This window comes from Varroa jacobsoni, unplaced genomic scaffold (genome assembly GCF_002532875.2).
Source record: "Varroa jacobsoni isolate VJ856 unplaced genomic scaffold, vjacob_1.0 scaffold_78, whole genome shotgun sequence".
NCBI classification, from domain to species: Eukaryota; Metazoa; Arthropoda; class Arachnida; order Mesostigmata; family Varroidae; genus Varroa; species Varroa jacobsoni.
This window is the reverse complement of record NW_019212980.1, coordinates 163,763-191,354: the sequence shown is the minus strand read 5'-3', so window position 1 is coordinate 191,354 and position 27,592 is coordinate 163,763. Positions and strand designations below refer to the sequence as shown.

Here is a 27,592-nt window from a genome sequence, read left to right as displayed (position 1 = left end):
CACGACCATTGTTAGCTGACGGAATACGGTGGTCGAGCAACAGAAGAAGTAGAAAAAAAGTTGCCTACCGTAGTATCATAGTTAGTTCGCGTCCTTGACCAAAGTCCAAAGTCGACAACGAACGAATCAATAGAACATAAGCATTTTGTAAAACCACAGTCGCCGGCGTAGAAAAATAAGGAACAGAAGGGACAAACAGATAGACAGCTATGTACCAAAGGCACTTCGAAAAAAACCGGCACCCTATGTAGCCAAATACAATTTACGTCTCGCCTATAGAATTGTAAAGGAATACATGCACAGGCATTAGGATGCTGACGTGCATCTTTTGTGTGAGTCTCCTTCTAATCGCCGTGTTTCGATTAGAACAGACGACGATCTAACGCCTGTCCTCAGGTAGACTTCAATTGAATCCTCTTTATGCTCCTAAACAAAGGCTGCGTTCACTAACTCTCAAATAAAATTGCTTTATTTTTTAGCTGTAACAAGTATAAATATTTAAACCAACTGTTAATTTCTAACAGATGTGGCATCCGTTATAAATATTGTAAATGCTTCAGTGCACGACCAGTGGCTGTCTACTATCGTATTTTCTTTTCGCGACCGATCGCTCGGGTGTAGCTGAATAGCTTGCCGTTGGTATCTAACAAACGTGTGAACTAGATTGGCGGTGTTACATGCTGTGCGGACCATATAAGTTCAGCACTATATTCTTGCATCCCTCGAACTCTTATTATGTTTCTGTGAATATTCTTAGCTTGAATGTACTTTTTAAAAGGCCTTGTCTGGCATCGATTTATATTGTTATACGATAGACACATCGGATCTATAGCATCTCTGTTAAGGTCGGGGTCTAGCCCCTATGGCGAAATGCCTATTTACAAACAAGGTGGAATGTTATTCATTAGTGCAAATAATGTGCAGTGATGCTATTTATAATAGTATACATACGACTCTTGCGGCTGCTTGAATCTGTATAGTGACACAGGAACCACCATTGCGTTAAATCTCTACGTTTTAACTCGCGATACTAATCAAAGAAAGTTCTAGTTCACGAGCACCGTTTCAGATATACGATATGGTAACGTTTTTTGTCATCACCAGAAATGTCGTTTGCACCATGTCTATGTGCTGTTTGACAAGTACAGCATCTTGATAAAACTCAACAGCTTTCTCCATGTCGAGTTCAACCGGATTGCGTAACAGACTATTTTTGTTTCGTGTATCTTCACGGAGAAGAACCGTTTACAGTGTCTTTCTCGAATAGTTGCCTAATTTTCAAGAACAAGTGACTGGAAGTAGGTTCATCTTTTTGGCCATACTTTCACTCTTTAACTGGATGGCAGCCGCAAAAAAAATAATGTAGGAATATCATCTTGTATAAGTTCACCAGAACGTATCTTTTGAGATAAAGCTTCGGCTATTATTGTTGTTATTAAAGCACTGGCAAACAACAACGCATCCTGGGAGAACAAAAGCTCGAGCAAAGACGGCCAGCGTCTCCATGAATCGGTTCTATCTATTCAGATGCGACGCTTGCACTAGCGAGGACAGTTTCGATCCATGGTCGGAACTTCGCCATATTTACATAAACACCTGGCACGCCAGGAGTTCCACATCCGATGCCCCATGACACGAGGCCCACCACCTTCCATACGCCCTGATCTTCGCAAACCAATGGACTTCCACCGTCGCCCTGCAAGGGTACAAACGATCAGTTGTTCGTTATCAGTTATTTCCACATAAATACTATCACCCTTTTTACAACGGATGGAACAATAATTTTGATACCTCCATGTTTGTTCGTACGAGGTGATCTCTATTGACAAGAATGTACATACCGTGCAAGCATCCTTTCCAGGTTCTCCTCCGGCGCAAACAAAGCTCGTATGCAGCTTGAAAAGAAGTCCTAGACGCGTTTTGCGCAAACGATCTTGGCAGTCCAGAGGATCAAGTAATGGTACGTCGACCTTGCGTAAGACGTGCTGATACGCGCCCTGTGGGCCGAATGCGTCCTTGCCCCATCCGGTGACCCAACAGTGCTGTCCGATAAAGTTAACGGCCACTTCAGGTAGACAGGCGGCGGCGATATGCGGGGCGTTCAGATCAACCGGGCCGTCCATACGCAATAAAGCCAAATCGTTGTTCAGATTGCCAGGAAAGAACTCCGGGTGGATAACTACGTCCGTAACGAGTTTCTCAACGTGAGCATATAACTCATCCTCACGATGGACGTCCCATTCACCTAAGCGCACTTTCAATTCATGAGGCCGGAGATTCTTAAGACAGTGGGCGGCTGTAGCAATCCATTGACTAGCAATAAGTACACCGCCGCACACATAGAGGGACTCGTGCGGACCGAGTCGTTTCATAATACCGACGTGCCAAGGAAATTCGGCAAAGTCGGTTCCAGATTCAGGGTAGTTAAGGTTGGCAACACGTCCGCGGGCTCCGTATGAGTTCCTGGAACCGCAAGTCGGATATGATTGCTGAAGCCCAATAGAACTGACAGGAGGGTAAGCCCCAGAAAAATCGGAGTCGCTAGACGGAACAAATGCTTGCGGGAAGTCCTGTTTGCCAAAACCTGGCTTATTGTCGAAATCGGTGAAGGAATTAACTCGTTTGCTGTCAGGCGCAAAGGCGGCCGCCTTCAGGGGGAAGGAATCAGCAGGAAGAGCGTTACGATCGTAAGATGGTGGGATTCTGCAGCAGGTCTTAAGTACTCCACAATGTCCGAAGTTGACGCCTAGCATCCGCTGCATAATCTCCGTTGCGTAAGCTGGGGCTTCCTCACGTCGCGATTCAACGCCCTTCGTAGAATTAGCCTCATCATCTTTTATTTCGCCTATGAACTTCTCCTGTGTAAGAAAAAAACATTGAACTTTCAATTTAGATGTGCGATACCTTAATGAACTACGTGTTGTCTACTATTGAGAAAGTGCTTCAGCAATTCACTCCAATTCAATAACACTGTACGAAAAAAATACTTTGTAATTTAACTTTGTAATTTAAGAAAATAATCGTTGACTAGGCGAAGGTACTAATAAAACAGCGTAAATTAGCTGCAGTTATGAATATCTAGTTATCATATTCTACCATTTGCTCGAGGAACATCATCTTTTTTCTTATGCAAAAAATACTGATAGATTACCAAAACAGAGCATAAGGCCTTTTTGTTCTACTTTTTTTTATCTATCGTTCCTCAAAAACAATGCAAGTATGCCTTTCTGTCAGCTGTGCGGTTTTCCGATTTAACATCACATTATCGAGTAGTAGTCTTCGTCAATGACGCTTCGCGACTAGCACCCACCCCCCGCTTCTGTGATTCCATCGGAAGTAGAAGAATTTTTGAAGACTATCGCTGTTTGCAGCCAATGTTTGGACCACTTTTCTTTCTGATAGAGCCCGATATTACTACTATACAGCTACTGAATGAAGACATTGTGCCCCCATTACGAAAGCATAGCATGTAAGCCCAGCGCGCTCCACTGGTCATGGCCATAAGAAGGGAAGCAGCGTCATCGATGATGCGACGTTGCGCAGCAGATGAAAAGGCTCTAACGTTAAGACTCCTTGAGCCAAGTGCCCCTACATTGCCCAGCCCCACGGATTACATGGCATTTAGACGGTGCGCTGGCTTCGCTGAAGGCGACGCAGCAAGATTACCGTAATGAAACATCATTGAAGGCAGGCAATAGGTAAATGTCTGGAGGTTTCCAGATACTTCAGTAGGAGCTTGCATTGGTATAAAAGACGTCCATGTAATTGCGTCGCCGGTTGTCACAAATATAGGGACAGTTGTGACAAGTTGGGCAAAGCTGCTGGAGTTTTCTTTCCGAACTACTTAGCATCATATTAGAGATTCATACTTAGAGATTCTTAGCATCATATACCATTTGAGGTTCTTACAGATAAGCACACTACGTGAAAATTAATGGGTATTAAAGATGAGAACGTTGAGAACCTGAGTAGAATGAACCACAAATGTTGGATATGGAACAGATCCAGTTGCTGAAACTCCAAGATTGCGTAAATTTATACGTCTGTATAGGATTTTTTTTACATAACTGTATATAATGCGAGCCTAGCATTACAGATGTCGTATTTCAGTTTTAGGCTAAAAGAGCTGCTAGCTAAGGTTCATCTACAGGGTGCCTTTTCAGATAAGGATCTATTTCCTGATTTGTGCCTTTATTAACTGTGATATAAACGAAAGCATAGTTACGACGCGAAGATTGTTACCATTAGTAAATCCATACTATTCAAAGTAGTACTTTCAGCGATATAACAGTATTCATGATAAAATACGAATGTCTCTGATGGATCGCTTGCTCGTTCCAATTAACGCAATACGCTGTGGACGTCGAACAATAAGCTGCTCAATAGATCAGCATAAAAGGCACCAAATAGCACCCTTCTGAAAGAATCCTAGTTGTAAAAAAAGGAAGACTATAGCTTTCTGGAGCAGATACTGTTGATTTACTTTTACTTACGCATTAAAATATATGGCTTTGCGCAATAACGAGCACATGTTACCAACACGACTGTCTCTTCTGGCCCATGCTGGCCCTTTTTGACAAAAAACGGCCCAAACAAGCCTTGTTTTTTTGCATTGTAATCTCGATTCACAAAGCTAAACTTATACTTTTTTCACTACTGCGTGAGAAGGGACTCCTGCTAATTATTATCCGACTTGACTAATGAGACCTTGAACCAAGCTATTTACGCTTACATTCAAAGTTGGCAGCTCTCGCTTTGGGCGAGACATATCGTTGTCCTGTTTGGTCTGCTCATCATCCTTGGCACGTTTATTAGCCTTGGAGTCTGCACTGCGGCCTTCTAGACTCAGCTCCTCGTTATCATCATTGGAGCGTTCGTCTATATCAAGAAAAGACTGGTCATGGTGAGGTACAGGATCGAATCGACGGGGCGGCGGTGGCGAAATAGGCTCTGCAAATCCCAGATTTGGTGGATACGATCCAGCGTTAGATCCATACGAGTCCACTCCAAATCCTGACGTGCTCCCGATCAGGAATCCATCCTTATCGCACTGGTAGTGGCGCACACAAACACATTCATTTTGTGCGGCTGGCGGAATCGGACCCAGCGATGGGAGTGATCCTCCAATGGGTACATACGGACGGTTCACAATGCGCTTGTCATATATAGGCTTTTGCACTGGCCTATACCTTTTATCAATAATGTTTATCCTTTCAAACGCCTTTTTCGCTGTATGCTGAGAAGTCGTCAAGACCTGCGACAATTGTACATCGTCTTTACGAATGCTCTGTAAATATCAAGAGCAAATAACATGTTAGAATGAGGCAAACATCTAAATATACGTATATACTCTTCGTACATTATGATCTTAAATAAATATAAATAAAAATAGTTAACCTGGCGTTTGAGTAATTTTACTGGAAAGAAACAAATTTTTTTAACAGTTTTTCCATGTGCTCTAAACAACTTAAATATTTCAGTAACATTTAATCTGATCTGTGAGCAAATCGGTGGACGTCTCTGGTGATAAGCCTGAACCAATTTTGCCTTATCTTACACAACTCAAAGACAACGATCTTGATACGGATCTATCCAATCGATCGGACTTTTCTTTATTGGGATTTGACGTTCGATTGGTGCGATGATTGGTAAATCAACACCTATGGCGGATTATCTTTGCTGTAAAGAGTAACGATTGTTCAAGTACTTTTCCAAATGGCTTTCAGATTACGCTGTCTACTTTTTGTCGGTATCCAACAGAAGTAACAATGACCTGACTGTGCGGTTCCTTGAATCTGTCAGTATGTGGAACTATGAAGCCATTCGACGCAGCCAGCTAAGGCATTAACGCTGCGCCTGATCTTCTGTCCACACTCTTAAGTAGCTCTACAATCTGCTACTAAAGCATGAACAAGTTATGACGCAGTGCGTGGCATTCGCCTGTTCACGAAACGGAACGCGTTTGTTGTACGTCTTCTTATTCAAAATGCAAAACCTAATAAAACCGATTCCCCTATTTACAAAAATACTTGCAAAGGTGAGCTGGGTAACATTAAGCAATATTCGTTTTATTTGTTTACTTGTCAATGGAGAAAGAGGATTCTCAGTACTTTTTCTAGCAAATCGAATCCGAGAACCGGTTAGCTTTTGTAAGACAACGACGTAATCCAACATGTCAATCCTCCAAATGGCAACGGATACCAAGAAAACGTTCAACTTCGTCGTGTTATACTGAGCTCACCTCGACTGGCTGAAATCCTGTGGTGGGTGGTGTGCCCCCAAATGCTGGAATGTGCGCATATGCTTCGGGATCGTTAACGATTCGCGACTCAGGGGCGACCGCAACTGCGTTGTTGACGATTCGGCCCTGCCGTTGCCGGCTTTCGAACGGGAGTGTCGCGTTATTGTGGGCAATTCTCTGTGAAGCAAGACAAAAAGTCTAGTTAGCGACACTCCATTTCATCTGCAACCAGGTGTTTCGATAATATCTGAATTTGTAGTTGGTGCAGTTGGTTCCTTCGTATCAAAACAAACATTGATTATACCTGCTCGTGATGTCTAGCAATCAGGTCAGCTCGAGCTCGAGCTGCCCGGCCAATGATGATTTTCGAGCCAGACTGAGTCTCGTAGACAGACGTGTCGTTCGCATCCTTCACTGCCATGACATAACGCACCTCGCGAGGACTACCTGTACTTACTTCTGTTATACTACCATCTGTAAGAGTCAATTGGGTGACTTTAGGACCTTATTATTACTGACTACTTGTGTAGTCGTGTTTTTGCATGTTAATTTTTTACAATTGCATTTTTTGGGCTTCGTATCCTTACAGAAAACTTTTATATTGTGGGAGAGCGCCTGAGTAGTCGGTATCAGTGAAAGCAACCACGTCAGCGACCATTTTGTTCCAGGAAAGTGTGATCCTTGATGAACGTTGTCGAGGGAATGGACAGCAGTACACTTTGCCACCACAATGTAACCTTTACAGAAATCATTGTATTAATATACGCGTTTACATTTTCACGTGATCTCATCGGCGAAAGAAGTCTTTCCTTCTGCATTATTATATGTAACGGGAAGGAGGTGACCCCCTGTTTTTGGTAGATTCAAAGCAGTGATTCAGTTTTTTTGGGCAAAAATGTGTGTATACTTGTGTGGTTATATCGCTGGCATTGCAATGCTTGCCTGATCCTCATTACCTTGTGCCTGATTCGTTTTTGTGGCCCGACTCCTGTTTCAGCACTTCCAACTCTTATTTTAGCTGCTTTTTGTTATGGTTATTTTCCTGTTGAAGCGAAAGTTTTCTTGGAAGATGAAGTTAGGCAGGCGAAACTCCGCACTAGGCAAAGCTATGGGGATGTCGGTGCTGTGCTTCGACATCCCTTTGATGTCTGTAGCTTAACTGTTAGCTTTTACATTATCTTCATTCGCTTCGCTTAGCCATCATTAGCCCGGAGGACTTGGCTGGCAAGCACTCAGGCGGTCACCGGAACAGACCGTCGTGCGCACGCAGTCAGACCGACAATACTATAGAAGGATCAATGTTGCCCCGCATGTTCCCCTCACTTTCCCTTTTCCCCGTTGTCCGAGCTTATCTTGAAAAGCCACGCACAACGAACATATGTGCAAGTCGCTTGATTCGAATTTTGTGGTAATGCCCGCGTTGTGGACACAGAGAACACCTGTATGAGTAATGCCACGCACACGTGCACAGACTAGCCGAAAATCATTAGCCGCTCACATAGTACGAGTTCGACGGGTCACAGGCTCAGATTCCGCTACAAAGCAACACAGCGGTACGGCTGTTTCGATGGTAGTGAATAACATATGTGCCATGTGCAGATGATAAAAATGATGTCTCTTGTAACTTTGTCTTGCCCCTGTGACTGACAGACAAATAGAAAATAAATAAAGTTTGACGGAAAGTTGTCAACGATAACAATGTAACAATGCAGTTGCACAATTGTGTAGAGCTGTATGGAAGCAGAGCGAGCGTGGGACATAGAGGAACGAATGATCGATAGGGCAAGAAGTCACGTATCCAATGAATACATGTAAAAAAAAAGTCGCAGAGTTAGCTGCGTGTGTGGCCTGTATTTTTGAAGCTAATAAGGCACAATTTTTGAGTTAGGGGATTGGGGACAGAGAAGCTTTTTTATGTCAATAGGACTTAGTCGGGAAAAGTGATTTACTCAGAATCTGCTGAAGCGTAATCAACCTGTTAGCTTTAACGACACGGGATATCCGCTAAGGAGCACTGCTGTTATGTCAGACTTTTGCCGTATCTCTTGTTTGAATCTCAAAACTCTACTACATCAGGTACATAGTATATACGAGAGGCTTCGTTTGTTAGCTTGAAGTGCACCCAAATCAGATAACAGTATCCGTAAATGTTTAAAGTTTTAGATTAAACTAAGTAGGCACTCTTAAATAAATAAATACAAAATATTTTTTTGTTGCATTAGCGTCGCGGATGGCAACTGTGTTTCCAGTAAAGGGTTCACCTTGCTAGCCCTTTTTAACCTGTGTGGCCACCTTTTTCCTGTTTCGTGAAATTGTATCAAAACAACTGACTAATAAATAACAGTTTTCTTTAGCTACATCAAAATGTTTTTTTTTTTTGCCAAATTCAATGTCAAAACGTTTCTTACGTTGTATCTGTTCGATACAAGTAGGTGCCGTTAAATAGATGCTAGAACCCAGATATAACACGCGGTAATAACCAGTAACGTTACCATTAAATATGCAGAAAATGAGAAGCGCCTTTATATTAACTTAGATCTGTCAGCTTATATCAAACCAAATCAAACTGAGATTAGTATTATTATATCTGAAACCGTTCATCCATCCCTACGATGAAGTTAATAACTTTGTTGGGATATGGGGATTGGCGACCAATGGCAATTAAACGTCGGCCTGGCAGTCGCATACAGTTGACGAGCAGTTGGGTCTCGGCAACGGTGGGTTAGTTGACTCTGTCTATTATGGCCGACATAAACAATTATCAAATTTTATACGGGCTTCTCGTCTCGTTTACATATCTCATACTGCCATACATAATACGTATAAGCCAATCGACGCTACAAAAGATGGTACTCTAACGTTTATATGTATCTAATAGATTTATTTACTGTTTAAATAGCTGTTTTGGTTACAGAAATCAAGCGAGTTGCTGGGTTGGTGATCATGTATAGAGAATGTAGCATGTGCCTATAGCAAACGACTAAAGTGGCCAATCCACTCATATCAGATACAATGAGTTTCCGAATGATGTCATTTTTTCAACAGTGGGATTTTGTTTAATGTAGCCTAACATATCTTAATGCTGCCGAAGTCCCTCTCGTGAAGTCAAATCGGATCAAAGTCAGTTTAACTAGAGCTCTAACTTTGTACTTGCGATGATAAAACATCGGTCAAACTCGACGAACCTCGTGAAGCGTTCGCCGCTTCCGTTCCTACAGCCAGAAGTAGCGCTGTCACCCATAACATTGCTTCTGTCATCTGCGAAGGCAAAAACGTCAAACACAAACAAAAGTTAGCACTTGCTAAAATATTTTCTTATCAATATATTGTTTTCAAAATTATGTACACCTCAGAAAGCTTCTGCCGTATTGGACTATTTCGATATACAGCGCGCTCGTTACATCCATCTGGAACTAGAAAAAACCTTAATTTCAGTGTTTTAAACCTCGCCTATTAGTCTCTTTGTCTGACCTATCTGAGCATAACCTTATTCATGACGCTTCTCACGGTCATTATAGCCTTCTTTTCGTTGCCCGACGCTTATCAGACTGGTTGAGATTACATGGCCAGTGACTTAAATGCAGATTGCGGTAATGTTAATTTTGGATTCCCTAAACCTAATCATTTGCCCACTGCCCAATATTTCGGCATCACATTTGCTAAGGGCCACTCATTATGTCTAAATATTTTACAATGATTCTCTAGTCCCTAAGGAGTTTCGCTACTAAAAACTTGACGATTTTCAGCAAATCAATGGAACTCCATTATTTCGCACCGATAAATAACACTTTTATCTACGAGTAAGCTTCATCCTTGAATTACGACAATTAGTTAGTCCTTTATCTCTGCTTGTGTCCGGATGTGAAGTGTCTATACGCATTTCAGTATGCTTTTGATCACTTCGAAGCCCTTTTTTTCTTCCTGTAACTATTGTGCGCCAACGTGTCTAGCGGTGCTCAGCAGATACGTATTGTATTATAAAACCCGCTCTGAAGTTATCTCCAGTACGCAAGAAAGGCCGCAGACTAACCTAGAAGCTGAGTTCGATATTGCTTCAGTATCTCGACACTAATTTTTATTGCCATCGGCCGCTCAATTCGTCTGGGAAGCCAAATATTCACGAATATGTATGCCTTCACCGGCTGCAGACGCCTGCATTTCACATATCTCAAGATAATTACTCTGCTCTTCTGTCTTGCTTCATTTTATGCGCTGAAAATCAGCTTTATATTCCCTATCGATTACATATAACTGGGTTATCTCGTTTTTTTTACTTTTAAAAACAAGAGTTCACATCGCTCGTGCGCCCACGTCGCGTATTTATATTCGAAAATACGGTCATGAGGAAATAGAAAGAAGAGGTACGGTAAATCAAGGAACTGGAGCTACCGATGGTATTCTTGTAAGACGTATTACAGTTGTTTCTCCAGAATTCAAATGCCTTCTCATGAAATATAGCATTGTAAGATTACTAGCAAGGAAGACGAGGAAAGCCTACCGTACGAGGTTTTACTAAAAAGGGTAAATAAATATTCCCCCCAACAGGACAAACAATGATTATTATTTGTCATATCGATTAGCTTGAAGCGTCTCTGTGCGGCGTTAATCGAAAAGAATCGTCCAGCTCTTCGAAAGAATCAAACGTGCCATCAACCAACGCCATACATTCAGACCTGATACGCTTCCAGCTGTGAGATCACATGTTCGTTCTACAACATTTGATCATCTTCATATATTTGAATTACTTTTTACCAGTTCTTCGAGATTATTATAAGGGCCACGTTTGTAAGGTTACAAGTTTTCATTCTAAAGCTGTCGTATAGCGAGTGAGGTACGTCAACTGAACCATCTGAAGCTATTGTTACGCGTCTTCGATATATTAAACATATAAAATCGCGCAATCATTGCAGGAAACTATTATCGTATCGAAAATGCTTCTGTACTCGGTTAAAATAGGGGTAAAAATGACGACTGGTGATGAGGTCGGAGGGTGAAAAGCCTATAATATTGAGACTGACGAACATATTCTATCAGTTGTACTTCTGCAGCAAACGGAGATGTTGACGGCGATGTGAAAATAGTCAACAAACTGTCGGCATGAATTAACGTGAATCATCGAAAGGCATTGTAAACAAAAAATAAAAAAAGTAAAAAAAAAAACATGCAAAATTACATTTTGAAATTTAGTGTGATTGATGACCATCATATTATTGCCAGATGCGAACTTGCCCATTTCTATCAGTAGATAAAAGGCGACAAAAAGTTCGGGTCTACTTAAGATATATATTTTTAGCACATTTCGGAAGTTACGACATAGATTTAGAACCTCTACGACAAATCTGTGGATAGACAAAACAACATAGCAACTTCCGGAGCCCTACATTGTATCAGCTCCGTTGTAGGACTTTTACGTAAAACTATGCGTCAGCAATAGCCTGCTAAACGCAGCGGTAATACTTTTAAATAGGCGGTAAAATACAACTAACTGAAGCAAAAACGGCTTAACCGGTCCGAACAACATGTCCATTTCAGATGGCTTCCAGTAATGACACCCATTTGTACGAAATCTTACTATACGCAAATATATTTTATCATTCAGTTAAGTATCGAAGTAAGACAGCCGGAGAACGAACACGTTCAACCGATACCAATTGCTTTACCTATTTCCAAGATGAATATACACATTAGAGATGCGAGGGAATAGAGTCATTTTTTCCTAAAAAATAGTTTCAAATTTTACCATTCACATATGCCCGGTCCACTTTTTTCAACTCCTCATCTACTCGGCTCTACTGTTGTGTTTGCCATTGCCACATTGTCGATACTTACGATCATTGGTCACTAGTCACCAAACGGGTACCAAGTCACAGCTGAGTTGTTGGTAAGTTTTCTATTCACGGTTCGTGTTTGTAATCCTTTGTTGACCTATACGTAACTTTGCCTCCTATCGAGTGTGACGTTTCCTGTACACTTGTCTTCTAGCCGTCTCTTTTCACAATGTTATCTAGCACTTCGTATTTTTTAGCGATTTATACTACGTTGCAGGGCTTTCTTTGAAGTTACACAATTATAACACTGTTTTAAGTTTCTACGTCAATACAGCTCGAAGCAGTATTCTCGCCTGCACTCAACAATTTTCGTAAGACGTCCTTCTGCAGTTTTTAGGCCCGGCTGATAGAAAGCCACAAAGATCTCTTAAGTCCGTTGATGCTACAACGCTATCTAGCTGAGGTGTTTGCCTGGGCAGCAGCATGCGCCATACGTGTGCTACAGCACTTACGGTGTCTGTCGGTTAAACGAACGCGTGCGTCTTATAGAAAGTGAGAGTTCTCTCCCGAAACGGCTGGGCAAGGAGCAGCCAGTCCCGCCACGTCAATGGGCTGCCTGTGCGGTACATGGGGCTCGCGCCTTGCTGAACCACATCGTTACTACAACATGCGCAACTATAAGACAACAAACTGGGTGGGAATCCCCGCAGCCGAATAGGCACCCGTCACGGAGGGCAAGGTCTCCAACTCCGATCGAATGCCCCGGACACCTGCGGGAACCCGCGCTGTGCGGGGTTTCCAGCTATTGTGCGGCAACAAGTCAACACACAAGGAACACATTTTGGAACGATTGTCTGAAAACACCCATCATCACTATCAATAAAGTTCATCAAGGTTAAGTCAGAATCTATACATCTTTTTAACATTTAATAATTCCCACTTGTATAAGCAATAGTCGAGCTGCGACGCTCTGTATATATATGCATCTTTTTTTTTAGTTTCAATCTTTCAGATCAAACCTCACTAATATTATTAGAGATATGTTCCCCTAATGGTGCCGGTGTAATAAATTTTTGTGCACGAAGACTACTTTATCTTCAGAACAGTCTTTTTAAATTTGCATGAATATCGATAAAATATACAAACCGAAAAGAGCGCCAATTGGTACACAGTCAGAAAAAGAACTGGAAAAACTTCTATGAACTTGCCTGTAGCCTGAAGTCGTTGCCGCATACAATATCGTAAAATGCAAGCGGTTAACTTCATTACATTTATATTGGAGCAGGTCACAATAGCTGGCGTAATTGTCTCAATTGAAGTAAACAAGGGCACAATCAGTGTCATTGCTGCATCGGGTGCTGGCCAATCTTACTAAATTTCGGTAAGAAAAGCCTATAGAAAACATTGCGTCATTGTGTCGTTTTCGGTGTACCCGACAACTAGACTTTGTTAATAATCATATTATTAAAACGATTCAATAGAATAGAATGGTGCTATCGAAGAGAAATCCTGCTACCAACTATTTTTAGCAATATAAGGGAATCGCTAACGTTACTTTTGCGACAGACTCTACGTAGTGACAGGGAGTATTGAAGGCAACGCGTATCGAGGCAAACCGAAGCCCAGATTGAGTCACTATAACGTATACTGTATACGTATGTTTGTGCACGCAGCGCGCACAGGAGTCACATAGACCATTCCGCTATTAAGCTACTGCGAACCAGGATCTTCCAAGAAGACTTGCCCCGTCGGATTTTGCTACCAGCGCTACGACGATGTTGCGTAATTTACTACAGCGATAGCAGCTACCGTTACTTCGTGCATGATGGCTTGATTGTCTCCTAACGAAGGGACGACTGGCAACCCTTCAATTGGGTGTTCGTCAAAAATCCAAAGGGTTGAGCCCCGGTTCACTGTAGCCGTTTGCCGTATAATTACGCTTGAATCGGCGACGGCGGGCTTTGCGAGGATGCGATTCAGTTGCACTGATAGACGCTTGAGACATGGACGGATCCACAAAATTCGTCAGCCGCCTATGTCAGTTCAAATATATTACTGTCAAAAAGCCAGCTATGCACGCGTCACATGTATAGCTGCTTTCAATTTATTGCTATGCAATGCGATACCTATGGTAGCCTTGCATTACTTTGTTATTGCTTGCTTTTGATGATATTGCACTGTCTCTTTAAACACTGAACTTTGTTTATATGACCTCTCCCATTTGCAAATTATTTGGAAGTTAGAAACGAAATTGAAGCTGAACTGTCCCTTAAAGAGCGTGGTCAAGCCACAAGCGTAAAGACGGGGGTTTGCTGTACAGAATGAGATATGTGTATTTTTAAAGCTTTACACTGGCAAAAAGTTTCAACCGTACGGAGTATATTTAACGATTGAAAATCATATAGTGAAAAAGAAGGATTCGAATCTTATTATTTGACGTCCGATGCTGCGCGACTTCATGTAGACAGTATGAATCATGCAGCAAAGCTCGAATCAGCCACCGTCGCCCTTTCGAGGCAGGGACTTAATCGTTCAGATCGTGGCGCGCTCATACGATCCCGACTTTTAACAGTGGATCAATCAAAACGGTGCACGATATAACATAATTCTTGTTATACTAGATATTATCCTCGTTATTCCTCAACTGAATAGTCGATTGAAGGCCACTGATTGATAGTAATCACTGTTTGCATTGGAACTGTTATAAATAGTATGAAGTAGGCCAGCGTGTGAAGCTCTCTAGACGTATTCAACGGATCGAGCGATTTGCGGTTCTGTATCTCAGTACATTATAATCTGACATATAGCGCATGCAGGTGATGTTAGCGTCTGTGACAGATATTTGAAAGCTAATGAAGATTTAGTATATCTGTTTCTCATCAGAGGCACGCAACGCTCTTCGCGGACCGTAACAGGAATGATAAGCCTTTATACTTGATAGGACCTCATAGAGAAATAAAGCAGCCTCATTGTTTGAAAATGATTATGAAGTTGATGTTTCATATCTTCACCACGTACTCGAAACGCACTTTACATAGAGTTTTCAGTTGGATCAGCCGGCCTTCAGAGCGAAATTCGAGCAAAACTTACTATATATATTCTCCGTTGGCCCAATACAGACGTACTTGATTTGACTTAAACACCAGATTATATAACAAACACGGCGATTCAAATTAGAAGACTGAAATTTTTATATATTGCTATAAAGACTGATACCCAGATGGATGTTCGGATCCCTCGGTTCGGCCTTCACTAATATAACAACAAGTTATTCCCATTACATTAATATTTCTATTTTCCTTGAAAATACAGTGCATGTATGCAAAACAAATTCACATAGCACGTTACGATGGTATGTTTTTTGGGGTAGCACCAGAAAAATCCACAGAAAAAGTCGTCAGGTTAAGCGAACGGAAAGTAAGGTCTGTTTCGATGTCATGTAAGACGACGCTAGAGTCTTTACTAAGGGATATAGGGCAGTATAGGCAAGATTTCAATAACACGTATATAATCAACCGTTTTTAAACAGTTAGAAAATTGAAGAACAGAAATTTTACCAGGCAATTGGATGCTTCCGATAAAGACAGTCAGTAATAGTGAGACTATAACAACATAGGTGAAGCGAAGATCATCTTTCTCATCCAACGGCCAGGTCAATATTTATACATTTGTAAGTCAGAGACAGGATGTTAGAAGTAACAGTAGCGAAGGAATAAATTTAAATTCCATAAATATGTTTTCTTTAGGACAAGAATTCAAACCATTATATAAACCAGGCTATCACTATGTCAAATAAGCAACTAGTTGTAAAGCGTATTAATAAATAGTAAGTGAAGGTGGATCATCCGTCCTGAGCGGACGTTGCCCACGAGGCATCTTATTTTTTTTTTCACTGGCACCATTTTCATCAACTTTTATTCTCAGCTCATTATAGCTGCTGCTGTTGCCTGCCAGTTAACTAAAGCGGACTGCAATAGTCGAAAAAATTGGCGTTTCTGTACAACAGGTTTGCCATTTTGCAGACTCGTCACTTTTTTATGGTGGATTTATTCCTGTAAAGAAAGGCAAATCTTTATCAGGTTTTAAAATAGAGATGGGTTTGTAGGAAACCCAAAACAGATCTGTCACTTCTACAGAATGCGCTTTCGACATAAATATATATGTTAAGGCCGCATGACCGAGCCCAACACTCTTCAAGAGCTAAGTCAGCTGATTTTAACGGTGTTCAAACTCTAACGAAACTTGCCTCTCTTGATGACGCCAACATTATTATGTGCGAACCTGTGAAAAGAAGCCACTATGAATACTGTCTGAATATGTTTATGTGTCGTATAGATGTCGTAAATCGTAAAAGTTAGCTGAAATTTATCAACAGGGTACAAAAATCAAATATTAACCGTCCATGGCTGACTCGGAAGCGTTGGTAATGCAGGCGTTGAATACTACATACCCTGTAGCGACGCAGACAAATCAGTGATAGAACGGCATTAGCGAAGTTGGAAATAGCAACCGTAAGAGCAGGTGGCGTGCAGTCGTTCGAAGTCAATGAACGGCGGGGCTGTACGGGCGAATATGTCGGACGACAACGGAATCGGTCGTCGACTATACGGAGACCCAATCCAGGGTTGTTCGATACCCAACGAGTTAATTAGGAGTGTCTGCATGGACAAATCAATGAAAAACGATACTCTAAGGCAGAGAACTGGGGGTAATGTGGGTCAACGAACACTGCTTTTCTGCAACGGGACGAAATCGAGTACGTTATTGAGAGTAACTACTTTGACATTAGTGTCTATTAAACGTATGCTAACACGCTTGTCCTGCCATTGAAAATTGCGTACAATAGTTGTTGAAAATCACCTATAAAATCAGGTTGAAAATGATTTTTCTTGTTTTTGATTTTCACAATTCAATTAATTTAACGTTTGCTTTATTGGCACGTATACAGTGTATAATATGCAAACACGCCGGCTGGCTCGTATCAGTAGACTCTGATCCTGAGCTGTAGTTGAACGAGATCAATGGAACCACCATAGTTTCTTTGTAGTGAATTCGTAGATAGTGAAACAAAACAAAATTCAATCGTATGACCAGTGCCTGAAGCTTGGCCTTAAATCAGATACTGCATGCTTATATCAGATACGGAAGTGTTGAGGCGTCTTAACGATTTCGTGCAGATTTAAACAGAAATTCATCTGTAAATGACGAAATAAAACCATTTCCAAATCTTAATTTGTGGCTTCAATAATAAAGAATATTTTTGGAATTTTTTTCTTCCGAACATATAAAGCGTTCACGCTTTTCGGGATATTGTTAAAACGTTTTTTAAAGTAATTTAATTGTAGCATCAATACTGGCCGGCTAGGTCCACCTCTCCAGAGAGTCTGTTCTTGAAAACATATTGCAACAATTACCGTGCTGAATCGTCCGCGTCGAAACCAGCTTAGTTAGTTATGTGTGTATCATAAGGGTGAAGTAAAAATCGCTAGCAAGGCGTAGCTGTAAAATACTGCCCGATGTCATAAGTAGACTTCCTTTCCACATGTGGGTGACTTGGAAAAACGTCAAAAACTTTGTGCCGACCTTTCGTCCCATTTAGCCAGGAGAAACGCTGACACAAAGTTTGCACCGTTATCGACGTCGAGGCTGCAGCAGTAACTTTCCAGATACTCGCACCCGGTAGACGTCCCGCCATCGGTCCTTCGTTGTTACACGAAGCAGTGGATGTTTACGTGCGCTGAACTAAATTACTTAGTACTGATTTGGCGATGGCGGACTCCTCAGTTTTACGTTTCATCAATGCATTGCATATATAAATCATCTGCCCTAGCAGATGATGTATATATATATATGAGTTCACTCTTCGTGAACAGGGGGTAATGTAAATCATCACTACCCGAGTCGACAACAAGCGAAATGACAGCTGCAAAGCATTTTCATAACTTCAATAATCGTGTATATTTTTTATTGTTTGTTTATTCGCCTCTTCAAAGAGTCGCGGTACACAAACTCTTCTACAAGCCGACGTCATGAGCGGCCCAGTCCGCAACAAAGGCCATCATAAATCAGAAACAAATGTCAATGGATCTAGCTGCTTGAACGTTTGTCTCTATTGTTGGCTAGATATAACAACATTAATAAAACATCTTTCAGCATAGAAAATGCCAGCCAGCGCAACTATTCGAAAGCATCGGGAAAACCCACCGGATTACGGGGTATGGAATAACTTATCGCCACCAACTGTGGCAGTTGTTAACGTAACAGCATTCTCTGCTACAGCGGACGTCTCTAGAAATGCCCACTATATGTATATATATATATATATATATATATGGAACACGTCTTTGACAAATTGATCAATATGACTCTTTTTATGCATTTTTAATTGTTAAGTAGAAAATCATGACAACATTTTGAAGCTCCACATTTGAAATGGCAGGTGCTTAACGAGGCAAGCATCTCTGGCGTATATAGATCGTGACAAGATGGGGCCGTTCACTTTTCTGAGATCAGGTTGGTAACGATGCTGTCCATCAACACTACGTTCATTAGCTAAATAACTATGGACTTGAAAGAAGAAATGGGGCCCATGCCCGTGCGAATAATACAGTGCCCACTGGGGATCATACTTTTACCGGGTAACTCACTCCTCTAGAGAAAGTGGCCGTCTCTCAGTCGATCGAATTCGCTGAATCTGTCATTATAGCGAACAAAAAAAGCACACTACCTAGCACGTATAGGATTTGCAACAAGTTTAATATTGCGCTCTACGGAAGTCTAGTCCTTGCTAGATACAATACCCATGGAACAGCAGCTTCTCAGGCAACGTTCTACCGCACCGCTAACACATACAGTAGGCTAAATTTTTCAGTTCCGATATGTCGGACACTTATTGAACCCTTTTTTTGAAACGGCTCTATCAGGCGTTTCGTTTATATGGCTAACTGGCTAAAAGCTGAAGTCCGTAAAATTATGAATTGCATTTTGCTAGGAACGACCGTGAACAGCTATCTTTCATTTCTTCTTCGAAACTTTTGAAAACGACAATTAGGTTGGCTTTGAGATGGGGGTTCTGGGTTTTCCAAATGACTTGTTACTTGGCGGCTGTAAAGCACATAACGCGTCCTTCGCTCGATGCCTTATCGGTTATGCTAAGACGACATCGTAGTGACGCGCGACCATCAGGAATGCAAATACGAATAGCAGGAGTTTCCTTTGTTTACAGAAAAACGCCAAGCAGCGCATGCTTCAGAGGAAAGGAAATGAACGAGCGAAAGCAATCGCGGGTTCCAGTTATCCGTTATATTTCGGCCATGTGTTATAATCTAGCTTACGTGCATAGACATATTGTATTTTGGCCAATTGCCATTGATTCGAGTAAAACTATTGCAGCCACGCAGGCTATCTATCTACAAAATGCATAATAGACATAATTAGCAGATTAAGGGGTACTACTTCTACACGATATGTAACACACCTAGGTGAAGTGCCTACGTGGTGAGTACGTCAGGCGAAGACTGACACGAAGAGAACAATGAAGATGAGAATTAAGAAATATTCCAAAGGGTGACTTTAATCACGTACATCCTACGTACGTTTCAAATAACGGGTAGTTCAAGATTGAGGTGAACTTCTTTGAACAGACGGTCTTTCACCTAATGAACCAGCAATTATTAAATTTAATATGAACACTTCTAAAGTTAGTTAGCTAATATTTTATTTACTAACAATGTTGCTTTTATGGTACTGGTTTTTATTTTATGCTTTTGTAGGGGCAAATTAAAACGGCTAGGGCAATATGTGATTGCATCATTCCCATAAGCGATAGCGCAATTGGAAATAGACTGGCAAGTAAAAATGCTTGATCTCTGGCTGTTATTATTCAAATCAGTCGTCTATACTCAGCTTTATTTTCCATTTGTTTTGTATGCAATTTTTACATACTTCCCGAGTGAATCCACCACTTCTAGAGATTTTAGTAGAAAATTGCATGTTTTATTTCAGATTGGCCATTAGTCAAGTCACCTAGATACAAAATTACAAGCTAGTTACAAATCATATGTAACTTAAAACTGCAACTTTATCAACTAACTGTGCTGTAATTGAAATTTCTTGTTTAAAAGTTAGTTGAGAAGACATTACTGTTTTCATATCCAATTCATCGGCTAAAAATTCTTCGTCGATGTATATGTGCACCATGTTTACATTATATCACCAAGTGATAAATTCACGTGTTCTTCTACAGGCGTCGCTTAAAACACTATGTATTTACCTTCCCATAAACAGATAAGTCTCTCAAATAGGCATGACTCGTGTTACGAAACAAGGTAAGTTGATTGTAAGATAAGTAGCTACTATTTGAACGGACCGCTGGTGTCGTTGCATTATCCAGTAGTTTTGTTTTTTTAAACGCTTAAAACGCTAAACATATCGATATACTATCTAACTGTAAGAAAATCTAGGAAAAACACTGCAATAATTTTGCTATCTTAATGTCGACAGATTGGCTTTGTTATGTCGCAATTCTGTAGTAGATCTGTGCCGTCATAATTTTTCGAAATTGGCCGGAAACGACTACCTTATTCGAATGTTTCGCATGGCGCCAGTGGCACGCATGTTGTTGACACGGAAATAGACTGCTAGCATTTTAGAACTTTAACTTAGCTGGCTGGTGTAGGTTCGATATAATTTGCCAGATATGTGCAGGCCGGAAATAACTACGTTATATCCAATCTACTAGTAATCATATGACAGGACGTAGAATTACCTTTTTTTTTTTTTGTTCTTCCGTATTTTCCCGAAACATGATGTGTTTGATCATCTCACCACCCGCTAGGCCTCGCATATGCTTAACTTACTTTTTTTTGTCAGTCGGGAAAACCTAGTTACTAGAACAGTAGGTTATTCGCACGAAGCGCCAGTCGAGTATTATGTGAGATTCAAATTATAAAAGAATTTATAACGAACCTATGGGTCCTAAAATGCCAGGTTCTTGGCACCTTATCGACGGGGGACCACGGATGATCGCCATGTAACCTGCGGATTAGTATCTACGCAAATGGTATAGGCGTTGACTGTTTCGACTGAGGAAACATTCCGCAGACTAATAAGTTTCTTGTATCTCATCTACAATATAATGATAGGCCAATAGACGCTGATGCGTAGTTTTCGTTTTTCCTTTATAAAACCTTTATAAGTCCTGATGATATATATGAGAAGAAAGTCAAGTGACTGCTAGCGAAAGAAATTTTCATAATCAATGCGTTAGATATCTCATTAAGGAGTTAGCCTTTGCTATGTTGTAACTGTTAGGAGCGTCAAGGTTGGCAAGGAACATGGACTACCGGCCTTATATAAAGCATGATGGATCTACGCAAAAGAGTGGCTTGGCAGTCGCTTGTAGTGTACTACAAAAACTATTCAACTATGGAGATATACTTTACAATTAATAACGAAAGACTATCATATTATACATAATGGTGAGTAGAGATATAAGGGAAACGCGCTTAACTCGTAGTCTTTAAACAAAAATGTCTATATCTATTTGAGGTGAGGCCGTCTTGGTACTGCTAATCGCCGCAATGCTTCGCCGGAGCGCTTGAGCTCGGAGTAGATGCTCAGCAGCCACAGGCCGCTTAACATTAACTAAGTTGACGCTTAGTCCTATAGTACGCGTTTCCTAGTCCGTACATGCAAAAAACAGTCAAGCATTGGATGTCGGTATATCCAGCCGTATTTGCAAACAGTGGACACCTCGTAGGGCGGTACATATCTCCCGCACGATCAAATAGCAGGTGAGTGCTCTTGAGCGAAGCAACCGAAAGGGGCGATTAGAATAAGTATCTAAAAAAATTACCTGTAATATATAAATAATATATCCGTAGTTATAACAATCATAGTGGGACATCTTTGATGTTTGTCCAGTTTTATATGGATCAGTGTCTCTACGAAAATGCATCAATAGGACAATGGATAAGAAAAGATACAATTTGGTTTGTAAAATAGACACCTAAAAAAAAAAACATAAAGGAAGAGATGCATTTTCTGGTATAACGTAGAGCAAATTGGCTATTTACGCGGTTCTCAAAGCAGAAATGTCGCTTTCTGCGCCACCATTTAAACGCACTTTCTTTTGAATTGGATTTGATTGAAGGCTTACGATAAAACGACAGATATTTCAGCCACTCTAGTTATTTGCACTTCATCTGTTTGAGGATATTTTCAAGGGTTTATATTCATGCGCATAAGCTATCATAACAGGCCTTTCTGATTTGCGCGCCACTATTTCAAACTCCTAGCGGTTTTCCAGGCTCTATAACTCGCCAGACGCAACGATGTTAACCGATGCATCAAGCAAAGACAGTGCTTGCACGAGTACCGTTACATTCGTATATCGTACGTGTTTCTTTGTACTCAATTAAACGTGGCTGCGTAGTCGCTTTCATTTACCCGCGCTGAGTGGTCCACCACAGAAGTCAAAAGAAAAGTCACTAATGTCGCTATCCATCGCAGTTTCATGATGGACTGGTTTCGCGCTGGGCTGATGCGTCACCACGACCTTTGCCTACTACGGAACGCCCTATGTTTGGCCTGTTTAGAGAGACACACACGATTTACCTCGCACTGAAAACTACGTTTTGCTTATGTAGACGTGGTGTTCACTTATATACGTGCTACAAGCGTGTTCATTGTCGTTAAGTTGAGCGGTTGTAGTTGGAGCGTATTTACAGACAGTTGCTCGAGGTTTGGGGGCAGGCCTCTTAGATCTCCCTGACACTCTAATCAAAGCATTAAACTTGTTTCATATTACTGCTGACTTTTATATCAATAGAACTACTTCTTTTTTGGCCTGCCGCTTTGTTGGGCAACTGCTGTTTCTAGTATGCCAGACCTTATCTGGACTTAACGTTGGCAACGGCTCGATAGCGACCGTGGTAAAAATGTCCCTTATAATTTAGACCTCTTTGTAAATAATAGCAAATCGGCTTCCATATTACTTTGTCTAAATGGGTTCAACAGCGCTTCCTCTCATTAACTAACCCTTAATTAACCGCTTAATTAAGGCTAACGTACACTGCGGCGGAATCTCCAGCTTAAAATGCTACGAACATATTAGCAGACCACATGAGAAAGATAGGGGTTTTGCAGTTCATAACTTCTTTGTTTCTATGTTATTTGTTTTAATACCATTGTATAAAAGGATATAATTTCTGTAACGGTCTCCAATATAGAGTTATAGAATCCAATGTGAGTGAGATCATATTCGAGAATTCACTGAAGGAAGCCACATGCCGTACGCTTTTATTGTTAGGGCTGAATGGTGAACTAATTGAGTGAAAAAAATCGTAATAAATCTATTTAATATATAAATTACGACTATTTACGTAGGAAGTTTTTTTTTAAGAAAGACAGTACTTTTTATGAAATCTTTTTTTAATCAAATGTCAGATGATGCTGCGTCACCGTGTTGTATATAATAATGATTGTAGCAGTAAAATTCAGACTAAAGTTATAATAATCTCCCAAACTTTTGCACTAAACTCAGACCAGATGGAATAACTGACAAGATGACATAAAATAAAGTAAAGTTCTCTTTGTTTTCTGAGTTGATCTGATGTTGCGACAATTTCCAGTCCAATCGACCAGGACCACTATTTCGCACTGCGTATCTGCGTGTAACAAACAAGCTCATAGTTAACCGTTCTTCCTTTGCGGTGCTAACATCTGGAGGGAGTTTGAAATAATTCTCTTGCTTCCAATGGAGCTGTCGAAGATTTCCCGTTCACCGTATGCAAAAAAATATCGGCTTTTTGTATCCAGTTAGGACGGCCCTACATAAACCTGAATATCTGCCAATGTTTCTGCTATTGTAATTTTGTATCGAAACATGTTCGCTGCTCTTCAAAGATGTCTGCAATCAGCCCCATCGACAAATGTGCAAGTTACTTGAATAAACGTCAGCATCAATGAAAAGATAGGTACCTTGTAAATTTTCTCCAACAACGTAGCGTTTTTCTTAGACCTCCATTACTATATATGCGTTACAGCTCGTGATGGACATGGCAACGGCATTATCGTTTATTGTGTGCACGTATGTGGCACACGTTTGTAACGGCGGTGCGTTGGCTAACGTGGTGATGACTGGGTCGCTACCCTGAGCTGAATGGATTTGATAAAGACAACATGAGCACAATTATATGTTTCTGTATTTTTAATGGAACCGCTTAGCCAAGCGGTGATAAACTCATTAAACTCTGTCATCTATCATTGAGAAGCTGTCAGAGTTTTCCCGACACAAACAAAACCTTCTTTCGTACTGTAATTTTATTTAATAATGTATTGAACCTCTCTATTTGAAACAAGGTTATCAAGACTATTCGTTCTCAACTAGGCTGAGTTCGGCCTGAGCAGATGACAACTGACAGAGCAGCAACGCAGAATGAGGACGTTGGAGATTATTGATAGTTAACAGGAAATATATGTATGACAATGAGACCATAATAACACCTATTCGCTGAACGTATTTCGTGTTCTTTAATTTCAGCATTCGGCACAAAATGCTAAGACAGAGTTTGTGCTTTGTACCTTATATAAGTGTTGCTATGCTTCTCATTGGAGTTAGAAGAATGCCATAGTTCATCTTTTTATATTTTTGCTGTAAATAGATATGCAAGCTGGTCCTCGAAATTCGAAGGCAATTTTTAATGTCGTTGTAGGTCTTCACGTCGTAATCGTACTCGGTTCGTCTCTCTGAGCACCCTCGATATATGTTCGACATTTGGATACATGTATGGCGGGAATCGCTACGATCCTGGGAAGGATCGCTTGAATGACGCTAAAGTGTGTAGTCGTGATTTGAATTTAGGACATCTGCAAACCTTGTGAAACGGATAGCCTAGGTAAGGTAGCATTGTATTTCGAATATCACATAGGGTGGGTAGATTCTAGTAAAACCAATGCAGTGCACTCCTCTTAGATCCAGCGTAAGGTTTACAGGGGACATTATGATAGAAAATAAAGAGGGGCGTTAGGCAATGTACGCTACTGAAACAGGTGTGTAAATCCTATTGCCTCTTGCTATTCAGATAACACTGTTCATTTACCGCGTTGCGATGCTGCTTTCTTCGTATCATATTTTCTTAGGAGAAGTGATCTTTTTTAGCTTCTAGTCCATCTATAACTGCGAATTTGCCAGTAACATAGCCATCATTAAGCACCGATGACGATGACAATAGCAGTCTGCTCCTGCTGCGGCCGTTTCTGCCTTAGGTCTATTCTCATTTTGGTTGCCTTCGTCCGTATTGGTTTTTCATCTTCCTTCTTTTTCTATTCTAGACTTTTTACCTATTAGCTAAAGCAGAATTGTTCTCTATAGAGCAGCATCGTATAGCTAGTTATTGCCAGTCCGGCTTTCTTTTGAGCGCAGTCATTCATTTTGCCATAGAACACAGCCAAGGGGTACTTCTACGTATCGACACATTGCTGGTTCTCATGCCATTGCGGTTAGACGGCTGTCGAAGGACTGCGAATAACGGCAAACAATCCACGGACGTCGGCCAGACGGATGGACGGACATGCAGAGCGATGAAATCGTTCACCTGCTCGCGCAGTGCGTCCTTTGCCACGGGCCAGACGCGGTGGCGTTTGTCTGTTGCCAATGTGTCTGTCGGACCGTAGATGTGTGTGTGATTTTCTCTATTAAGTGTGTGTATTTTTGTGTTTGCTAAGTGTGTGCATGCATGTCATGCCTTCAGTTTGTGGTAAGCCAACGAATACGTAGTTTCCCAGCGGCTTAAGTGAGTCGCTCGGTCGTTGTCATCGTCGTGGTTTACCAGAGCGATCGCTGATTGACGCGTTTTGGCATTTTTGTGCTGCTATAATATGCACCATATACTTATTATTCGGTGCCTGGAGCTGCTGCCGCCGCCGTTTGTGACTCCATTTTTGTTGGTTCATTCATTCCGGTCTTCTTCATACTTTTCTTCCTCAACTTGTCCTTATTCTATTTCGCCTTATAATTTTTATCATCAGCAACAGCAGCAGCAGCGTTGTCGGTTACGGTAATCCAGGAAGTGAACTTGGCCGTACCGTCGGTTCGCTAGCCAGGGCTCTGTGCCGAGACAAGCCCTCCGACGTTCAGTTAGCAGAGTACAACTGACTTTCCCTTCGTTATTACTTGCCTATCCGACGTCCACTGTGTAGCCGTGTTTTTTTTGTTACTGACTTGACGATGCTCGTTATTGTTCTCCCTTCCAGTCAGTGTTGGCTGTTGATGCGTCACCGTAGCCTAAACTACCGTTGCCAATCAACTTGATAATACGCATTGTTCACGTCGCAATGACGCACTGCCAGGTAACGACTGTGGTAACAGCTGTAGCCAAAACAATAACGAGTTTCGTCAACGTAACGTCAGAGCAAAGCATCATCAACCGCAAGGGTGATATCAACAATCGCAATAACATCAACGTTAGCCACAATCTAACTTGTACTAACTAATAAACGGTCCGGTTGTTCAGGTCCTTTTTTTTTTCGACAAATACATATTATATTATCTAATATAAACAGTATATTATCAGATCAGGTAGTTGCCAAGCTGAATATATTCGGTCGAAGTACGTCAGCGTTCGCAAAAGATCAGATTCTGACTCTGGCGTTATAAGTGCGCTCGCAATACATCAGCAGCGCCTATTGTATACTTGGCCGATATTAAACACTTCCCCGACTAGGCGGCTTTTCGGCTAGGCGGAATATGATGTTGGTTCTAAAAGCGTCAGAGACAAAAAGTTTTCTATCACCTAACTAGTTTTTCTCTGAGGAGACGCTTTAAACTACGATTTGCAACAATCGCCGCCGTTCGTTCGATACCGCAATGGCAAGGTCTGTAGGCTTTTAAAACAATGGATGACGACAGTTTTACCTGGATAGAGCGAAATTCGTGCTATAAACAGGGAAAATGTTCTCCTGTTCAAGGCTCGGCGCAATTTTCCAGGGCGCTATAGCCTCGTTCAAATGTTGCCGTATACCAGAATCACTTCGAACCGCCCTTGTCTCACCAGAACTTTATATTAGCTACTTTTTTTTTACTCAGATTGACAAGCTGAGTCGAGTAGGAGTCTGTATCCATTATTTTACTGAATATGAACGTTTTTAACAAGCTTGCCAAATCTTAGCAAACCCTGTGGGCTAATTCGTGTAGTAGACTAGACGAAATCCCTCTTTTTTTTATTCTTTAATAGAAATTATTTTTTCCCACTCTACGAACAATAGCATATGTACGGTCAAATAGTTGGCAGTGGCACCCATACTGAATCCGACTAGAACGAGTTTTATTGACTGCAGTGATTTCTAATGATTCCAGATAATGGCGTGACTGACTTATTTCTCTGCACAAACCGTAATTGACTAGATTACATATCTCTAATCAACTGAAATTTCGCGCGACAGAAGGATTTATAGGTCATCGTTATCTGTTTTTTGAGGTTGTTAAGAGCGCAATTGAGGGTCCAAACAGATAATAGTGTAAAAAGCCCCAAACTTGAAAGCTAAATCACTGTAGAAGCACAAGTACGTGGAAATTAAGTAA

General features: G+C 41.2%; 1 protein-coding gene and 1 long non-coding RNA gene across 4 annotated transcripts; one reads left to right on the top strand and one right to left on the bottom strand.

The window, feature by feature from the left end:
• Positions 1-447: 447 nt before the first annotated feature.
• LOC111263490 (uncharacterized) lies at positions 448-16,612 on the bottom strand. 3 transcript variants are annotated; one of them, XM_022838611.2, is made up of 7 exons: positions 16,460-16,612; positions 9,385-9,499; positions 6,546-6,715; positions 6,242-6,418; positions 4,733-5,287; positions 1,842-2,858; positions 448-1,696 (listed from the first exon to the last, which is right to left on the bottom strand). In XM_022838611.2, the coding sequence occupies exons 2-7, from the start codon at positions 9,497-9,499 to the stop codon at positions 1,520-1,522; spliced, it is 2,211 nt and encodes a 736-aa protein (XP_022694346.1). In that variant the 5' UTR covers positions 16,460-16,612; the 3' UTR covers positions 448-1,519. The 3 variants fall into 3 exon arrangements, with proteins under 3 accessions (XP_022694346.1, XP_022694339.1, XP_022694357.1); XM_022838604.2 differs by lacking the exon at positions 16,460-16,612 and adding an exon at positions 12,071-12,887; XM_022838622.2 differs by lacking the exon at positions 16,460-16,612 and adding an exon at positions 12,071-12,886 and having other exon boundaries at positions 9,427-9,499.
• A 3,224-nt stretch (positions 16,613-19,836) lies between these two features.
• Positions 19,837-27,571, top strand: LOC111263387 (uncharacterized). Its single transcript, XR_002682198.2, has 3 exons — positions 19,837-21,803; positions 23,616-24,908; positions 26,266-27,571. It is a non-coding gene; the product is annotated as an uncharacterized LOC111263387 (long non-coding RNA).
• The last annotated feature ends 21 nt before the right edge of the window (positions 27,572-27,592 follow it).

Bases quoted from the DNA above. Each gene is read 5' to 3' on its own strand.
- LOC111263490 (XM_022838604.2), bottom strand. The intron at 6,716-9,384 runs GTTAGAGCTCTA...TGACTCTTACAG, and splicing joins TTTATCATCGCAAGTACAAA to ATGGTAGTATAACAGAAGTA. The intron at 6,419-6,545 runs GTATAATCAATG...CTTGCTTCACAG, and splicing joins TTGCTAGACATCACGAGCAG to AGAATTGCCCACAATAACGC.